Source organism: Etheostoma spectabile, chromosome 12 (genome assembly GCF_008692095.1).
Source record: "Etheostoma spectabile isolate EspeVRDwgs_2016 chromosome 12, UIUC_Espe_1.0, whole genome shotgun sequence".
Classification (NCBI taxonomy): Eukaryota; Metazoa; Chordata; class Actinopteri; order Perciformes; family Percidae; genus Etheostoma; species Etheostoma spectabile.
This window is the reverse complement of record NC_045744.1, coordinates 2,393,575-2,401,501: the sequence shown is the minus strand read 5'-3', so window position 1 is coordinate 2,401,501 and position 7,927 is coordinate 2,393,575. Positions and strand designations below refer to the sequence as shown.

The 7,927-nt window shown below is 42.9% G+C and overlaps 1 protein-coding gene across 1 annotated transcript in view; it reads left to right on the top strand.

Annotated features, from left to right (window-relative positions):
* Positions 1-7,927, top strand: part of dnah9l (dynein, axonemal, heavy polypeptide 9 like) — a 55,226-nt gene that overhangs the window by 39,212 nt on the left and 8,087 nt on the right. Inside the window, exons 65-77 of the mRNA XM_032531061.1 lie at positions 31-165; positions 536-709; positions 1,092-1,224; positions 1,395-1,497; positions 2,149-2,271; positions 2,356-2,560; positions 3,576-3,740; positions 3,875-4,015; positions 4,886-5,056; positions 5,136-5,258; positions 5,624-5,817; positions 5,937-6,085; positions 7,526-7,653. Of these exons, the coding sequence (XP_032386952.1) occupies positions 31-165; positions 536-709; positions 1,092-1,224; positions 1,395-1,497; positions 2,149-2,271; positions 2,356-2,560; positions 3,576-3,740; positions 3,875-4,015; positions 4,886-5,056; positions 5,136-5,258; positions 5,624-5,817; positions 5,937-6,085; positions 7,526-7,653 (1,944 nt within the window). The remainder of the gene's footprint in view (positions 1-30; positions 166-535; positions 710-1,091; positions 1,225-1,394; positions 1,498-2,148; positions 2,272-2,355; positions 2,561-3,575; positions 3,741-3,874; positions 4,016-4,885; positions 5,057-5,135; positions 5,259-5,623; positions 5,818-5,936; positions 6,086-7,525; positions 7,654-7,927) is intronic.

Sequence of the window (7,927 nt, the reverse complement as noted above, 5' to 3'; positions counted from 1 at the left end):
TCTCTCTCTCTCTCTCTCTCTCTCTCTCAGGAGCTGGACAGTAGCCTGGAAGTTCTGACAACAGCATTTGAGAAAGCCACATCAGAGAAACTGCGCTTTCAAGAAGAGGTCAACTCCACCAACAAGACAATAGAACTAGCCAATCGGCTGGTCAAAGGACTGGAGGTGGGCACAGCAGTGACCAATGGGAGATCGGTTTGATTCATGGTTTTTTTTCAAGTTGATTTAAGACATTTTGTATTGGTGCACTATGCTCTAAGTATTTTGGGAATTAAGGGGTGCTTCATGTGTAAGCTAACTATTAACCCTTCTGTCAAATTTGACCCATTTTCAAAAAATGTCCATATCAAAAATTGCCAAAAATGAACATGGATGATTCCATTTAATGCTTTTGTCACGTAAAATTAAGGATGAGTGAAGAAGATAAATTACTGGAAACCCAAGCAATCCAAACAGGCACAATTTTCAAAGGGGTACTGCACTAGTACATATAAATATGAAGAGTATTACTTACTGGATGTATACTATGTTTCAGAGTGAGAATGTGCGCTGGGCCCACTCAGTGGCTCAGTACCATGAACAGGAGCAGACTCTCAGTGGGGACCTCCTCCTGACCGCAGCCTTCATCTCTTATGCCGGCTCCTTCTCCAAGAAGTACAGGAGAGAGCTGCAGGAGAACCTCTGGATGCCTTTCCTGCGCAGCCAGAAGGTACCAATCTTACAACAAAGAAGTCTTATCTTAAATAACAAAACTATGGGTGCCCGGATAGCTCAGGTGGTAGAGCGGGCGCCCATTTATAAAGGTTTACTTCTCGACGCAGCAGGCCCGGGTTTGACTCCGAGCTGTGGCTCCTTTGCTGTGTGTCATTCACCCTTTCATGTCTTCACCTGTCCTGTCAAAAAAGTCCTAAAATCCTCCCAAAAAAGCTATGTTTATATATTATATGAAAATGTGTCACTCCTTCATCTCCATATACCTCTTCCTCCCTTTATCATTCCCACAGATGCCTGTCCTTCCAACAGGATGTTATTCTCAGGTTTCCATGATAACATCACTTCCTATTTTTTCTTATTTATCATTTCTCCGTCAGGTGCCCATCCCCATGACAGAAGACCTCGATCCAGTGTTAATGCTGAGTGATGATGCGATGGTGGCCCAGTGGAACAATGAAGGCTTACCAGGAGACAAAATGTCAACTCAGAATGCGACCATCCTCACAAACTGTCAGTAGTGTGGCAGCACATATACAAATACTATATCACATCGCCATAGGGATGATCATAGTCCCTTTCTCACAGACAAGAGGAAATGTTCAGCGCTAGGTTTGCTCAACAATAGGTTCAAATACCTGTGTGTGTGTGTGTGTGTGTGTGTCCTGTGTGTATCGCTTCAGGTGAGCGCTGGCCTCTCCTCATTGACCCTCAGCTGCAAGGCATTAAGTGGATAAAGAGTCGCTATGGCAGCAGCCTCAAGGTTGTCAGTCTAGGGCAGAGAGGGTAAGGGTTTTATACTCCTCGGGTAGAGATAAAGGCTCTGAATACTGACCTGCTCTGGAACGGAAACGCCTTTCTATATCTGATCTGACAGCATTTGTGTAAAAATTTGAGATACATTTATTTAAAGAGCCTTTATGTTTCTTTTTGGGGGGGCATTGTTCCTGTCTTTTAGAGTGTAATATTGTTTTTTGTGTATGTAATAGATATATAAAGTACAAAAAAAGACATTTCACTCCCATTGGAGTTTTCAATCCTACCGACAGGACTTTTCTCACCTGCCTGAAAACGCCTCACTCTGCTCGTCGTGCTGCCCATGGGGGCTGCCTGAGCAAACACAGCCCACCCAGTGGCTTGTTTGAATTTGGTTGACCAATCACAACAGAGTGGGCTAGTTGACCAATCAGAGCAGACTTTTGGGGAAGAGGGGCTTAGAGCTCAGAAAGATCATCAAAGCATGTAAACCTATTCTATTAGACCCCAAGAGTACAAATATGTATATGACACATAAAAGGAGTATAATAGGGGCTCTTTGAGTTAATGAACATGTATGTAAATATGATAGATTATAGTCAGTGGATAAATTACTTCTTTAGTCCCTTTGGCAAGTAAAATGTTGTTTTTGTCATGTATTAATGTTAAATATTGTTCCAGCTATGTAGATGTGATAGAACAGGCTGTCGTGGCGGGGGACACTGTCCTCATAGAGAACCTGGAGGAGACCATTGACCCTGTTATTGACCCTCTGCTGGGGAGACACACCATCAAGAAGGGAAGGTAGGACAACATGGCCATTTGTTCCTCTCAGTCTTCCGCCCTCTCCTCCAGCGCTTCACACTCCCTCTGTTCGCTCTCTCACAGCTGCATAAAGGTTGGGGACAAGGAGTGTTTCTTCCACCCAGGCTTCAGACTCATCCTCCACACCAAGTTGGCCAATCCTCACTACAAGCCAGAGATTCAAGCCCAGACCACTCTCATCAATTTCACTGTGACCAGAGATGGTCTGGAGGACCAGCTGCTGGCCCAGGTGGTGAACCAAGAAAGACCCGACCTTGAGCACCTCAAGGTGGGCTCAGTTAGTTATTAGGATACTCCTTCCCTTTAGGATGTGGAAAATGGGTGTTGGTGCAGCGGTCTTAAATCAGAATGCTGTTGGCAGTGTCGTAGTGGAGTCATCAACTGTTGAGTTCTAGATAAATCTCCAGTCCCCAGTGTTTGAGTCCCGGTCCAAGTCAGAGAAGAGTTTAACTCAGAGTCCAGTCAACATTACCAGAGTTTGAGTCCTAGTCAAGTCTCAAGCCCACAGTGTTTGAGTCCAAGTCTGAGTCACCCAAGAACAGTTTATGTCCGAGTCCAGTTACCCTTACCTGAGTTTAAGTCCAAGTAAAGTCTCGAGTCCCCTGTGTTGGAGTCCGAGTCCAAGTCTGAGTCACCAAGGAGAGTCAAGTCACCTCTACCAGCATTCAAGTCTAAGTCCAAGTTCCCCACTCTGCCTCTACATGAACAGTTACAGACTAAATGTACAGTATATCAATAACCTACATCAAATTTTGATGACCTATTACGCATAAATAATAGAGTCCGATTTCATAAATCCTCGAGTCGAGTCACATGTCCAGAGAAGAGAGTACAAGTGAGTACTCAAGACTTGGACTTGAGTCTTGAGTACTCCATCACTGACTCTTGGACTTGTAATTGCCATAGTTGTTCTCAATACAAGACACTGTAGTATAATAGTAGAGGTGGCAGAAAATGAAAGTATTTTAAAATTCAATAATCGCTTTTACAAATTAACATTTTTAATTTTAATATTCAATTATATCCAGTAGTACTGGTAATGTTTTTTGCTCTTGTTGCAACCTCTGTTTAGTAGCTACAAGGTAAAAAATACTGCTGTGTACAGTAAGCAATTCCCCAAAATGATCCAATTGATTTTGGGTAATTGATTTTATTCATAATTTTATTCTAGTTAAGACACTTATTATTCATTGTGTACACTGCTGAGTCTGAGTAACAAATCTGAGAATAATAATAAAATAATGATTATAAATCTGAAACCTGTTTGTGTGAACTGCCCGCAGAGTGAACTGACCAAACAGCAGAACATGTTCAAGATTGAGCTGAAGCTCCTGGAGGACGAGCTGCTGACGCGGCTGTCGGCGGCGGAGAGCAACTTCCTGGGTGACAACGAGCTGGTGGAGAAGCTGGAGACCACCAAACACACTGCAGCCGAGATCGAGATGAAGGTAACAGCGGGAATGTGTGTGCTTGGTTGCCTGAATTGAATTGAAATTCCGTGTTTTGCATCTTTTTATACGCCAGAATGTACTTGTTCCATCTCTTTTTTTCCCTGTCTTGTCCCTCCACCCCTCATTCCCAGGTCCTGGAAGCTAAAGTCAATGAGGTGAAGATAAACGAAGCCAGAGAGCACTATCGTCCCGTTGCCGTCAGAGCTTCTCTGCTCTATTTCATCATGAACGATCTCAACAAGATCAACCCCATGTACCAGTTCAGCCTCAAGGTAACCAGAGGAGAAAGTTAGGAGCAGCGCTGTGGAGGAAGGTCTGGCTACATCATACATACATATTATTATAGGAGGAAAAAAACACTCTGGCTTGCTTGCATTTCTTTAAACCAATCACAGTCGTCTTGGGCGGGGCTAAGCTCCGGTTGCAAAGACAGTGGCTCTGCAAAATAGTCTCAGGAAGGAACAAGTTTTGGTGGTTTCGTTGGCAAATTTACTCTTACCAGTGTATCACTGTGTATATTTTCCTCCAATCAGTCCCAAACCATCCCAGTTAGAGAGTCAATGCCGTAAACATACTGTATACTTTGTAAATATTGCCAATCATTCCCCAAAAGAACCAAGTCGGCCTGCCTTGTTGCACGATGCAAATTTTTTTTTAAACTTGCCATTTTCAGTGAGTAACTCGCCAGCTCGAAGTTCGTCGTTGTTTCCTGAAGAGAACGGAGTTTGAAAACCACAAAACACAGACTAAAAGCAGACAGCAGATCTAACTAGTTGAATTAGAAAGAAGCAGACACTCCTGTTGACCCTGTGTTATACAGTAGCATTGCTAGCTGTTTCTGCAATATGTGCCGTCACTGGACAATATTCTGCACTATGCAAATTTATTTTTTTATCACTCTGTCACCTTCTACTGTGCAATATCCCATATATATATTATATATTATTACTCTTATTTTTCAATTTCTTATATCTATTTAATGTGTATTTTTCCCCTATTCTGTTTTTTTGAGCTGCTGTAACAAGGGAATTTCCCCGTTGTGGGATCAATAAAGTCTATCATATCATATCCTATCTTATCATCATGTCATATATGACTTGTGTGGAACCTGTTGAGAAGGACGTTCTCCCTCTTGTTCTCAGGCCTTTAACGTGGTTTTCCACAAGGCGGTGGAGATGGCGGAGGCCTGCGAGGACGTGAAGAGCAGAGTGAACACGCTCATAGACTGTGTTACCTACTCCACCTTCAACTACATCAGCAGGGGGCTGTTTGAGCGAGACAAGCTCACCTTTACTGCACAGCTAGCCTTTCAGGTGTGTATGTGTATGTGTCTGTGTCAGTGTAAGAGTGTGTGTGTGTGTTTCATCTCCGACTGGGCTTTTTCTCCTTTAGTTGCTCCTGATGAGTAAGGAGATAGCTGCGCGAGAGCTGGACTTCCTGCTACGTTTTAACATTGACCACAGCTACGTCAGCCCCCTCGAATTTCTTTCCAACTCAGCGTGGAGCGCCATCAAGGTCCACACACACACGCACACACACACACACACACACACACACCGACCCACACCACACAAACACACACACACGCACACACGCGCGTGCGTGGGATAGATACTGAAACATGATAAATTACTTGACTAGGTCTGACGTATTCTTGAGCACAGTGGCTGCAAACAGCTGGGACACTCCACCCAAACTCACCCCATCAACTGCCACCATCTGGAGTCCCCCCCCCCCCCACACACACACACACACACAAATATGAACACAGTTTCTTATGTTTTATTACTGCATCAATTAGGGTATTTCAATCATATTATAAAGTGTTACCTTTTTTCCGTATTGTCCAACCCGACCTGCTGCCCCTTGTCTTCCCCCAGGTGATGAGTTTCACCGAGGAGTTTCGAGGTCTGGATCGGGATATCGAAGGATCTCCTAAGCGCTGGAAGAAGATGGTGGAGTCGGAGTGTCCAGAGAAAGAGAAGTTTCCCCAGGAGTGGAAAGGGAAAAGCTCCCTGCAGAAACTCATCATGATGAGAGCCCTGAGACCGGACCGCATGACCTATGCTCTAAGGTTCGGAGGTGGTTTTTTCCCCCCCTCTTGTGTTACTTATGTTTATTTCTTTTTGGATTATCCACTTTTATATCACCTTTTCCATAAAGACTTGTTCTGTACCTGTTGGCACACTTTAGGAACTTTGTGGAGGAGAAACTTGGAGTGAAGTATACAGAGGGCCGAAAGACTGAATTCGCAAAGTCCTTCAGAGAAAGTGGTCCAGCCTCACCTGTGTTCTTCATCCTCTCCCCTGGAGTGGACCCGCTTAAAGACGTGGAATCACTGGGTACTGTAGACAGAGTAGCACAGACTGCATGCACTCACACAAATACATACTCACATACTCATAGTGTTCTTGCATGGACAATAAATGCTCTTTCTTTACTTGTACTTTACTATTTTGCTGTTTAAAAACAGAACTGAAAATATGGATCACTGTGATGAAAAGGTTTCAGTCCAAAAAATGATTGTGAAAGCTGCTGATGCTATGTGATTCTCAATAAAAAAAGTTTCCCTGATGAGCTTTTTGAAAATAGCATATTTACTATATATAGCCAATAGCATTGTGACAATAGAACAATTGTGTTGCAGTAGAATGCTGGGAAGATATATAGGAAGAAAGGTAGAAAGGGGTGTATACTTATGCCCCCTGTATTTTAACATAGGGGGTGTATACTTATGCACCTGTATTTTAACATAGGGGGGTGTATACTTATCCCTGTATTTTAACATAGGGGGTGTATACTTATGCCCCTATATTTTACATAGGGGGGTGTAATTATTGACCCCTGTAGTTTTAACATAGGGGGTGTATACTAAGCCCCCTGTATTTTAACATAGGGGGGTGTATACTTATGCCCCTGTATTTTAACATAGGGGGGTGTATACTTGCCCCGTATTTTAACATGGGGGGTGTATACTTATGCCCCCTGTATTAACATAGGGGTGTATACTTATGCCCCTGTATTAACATAGGGGGTGTTACTTATGCCCCCTGTATTTTAACATAGGGGTGTATACTTATGCCCCTGTATTTAACATAGGGGGTGTATACTTATGCCCTGTATTTTACATAGGGGGTGTATATATTATGCCCCTGTATTTTACATAGGGGGTGTATACTTATGCCCCTGTATTTTAACATAGGGGGGGTGTATACTCATGCCCCCTGTATTTTAACATAGGGGGGGGGTATACTTATGCCCCCTGTATTTTAACATAGGGGGGTGTATACTGATGCCCCTGTATTTTAACATAGGGGGTGTATACTTATTGCCCCTGTTTTTAACATGGGGGGTTATACTTATCCCCTGTATTTAACATAGGGGGGTGTATATTATGCCCTGTATTTTAACATAGGGGGGGTATACTTATGCCCGTATTTTAACATAGGGGGGTTAATACTTATGCCCATGTATTTAACATAGTGGGGTGTATACTTTTGCCCCCTGTATTTTAAGGAAGAACATTTATTATCATCACAAAGAAATTGGAGTCTTAAAAGGTTGGATTTTCCAATGTCTTTTTAATTAAGGCATTAACATCAATTTCCAAAAGATGTTTTTTTATTCCTCTTTTTAATCAACTTTAGCAGGGGGGGGGGGGTAAACTTTCTCAAGCCACTGTATTTCAGTGGGAATATGATTACAATATTTTTCCATTAGGGAGGGTTTTAGTTATTATCAACACATTAAAAGGCTTCCAATGCGATATTGTGTGTTCCCAGGAAGGAAGCTGGGCTTCACCATCGACCTGGGGAAGCTTCACAACGTGTCGCTGGGCCAGGGCCAGGAAGACGTGGCTGAGGTTGCCATGGAGAAGGCTGCCAAGGAGGGGCACTGGGTTATACTGCAGGTCTGAATGGAAGAGACATGAGTTTATTCTGAATATACTTTGAAAGAAAAACTAATGTTTTATCTTCAGATTGAAATATGTGAATGAATGATAATGACACAAAAACACATAATTGGGAATTATTTAAATGTAGCTGATATAATTAGATTTTAAACTATAATTAATTACTGAAACTCTAGTCTATATCCACGACGTTTAACTCTGGTTACCTGGTCTCCAGATCTCTGCAGGGTAAATCCAGACAGCTAGCTAGACTATCTGTCCAATCTGAGGA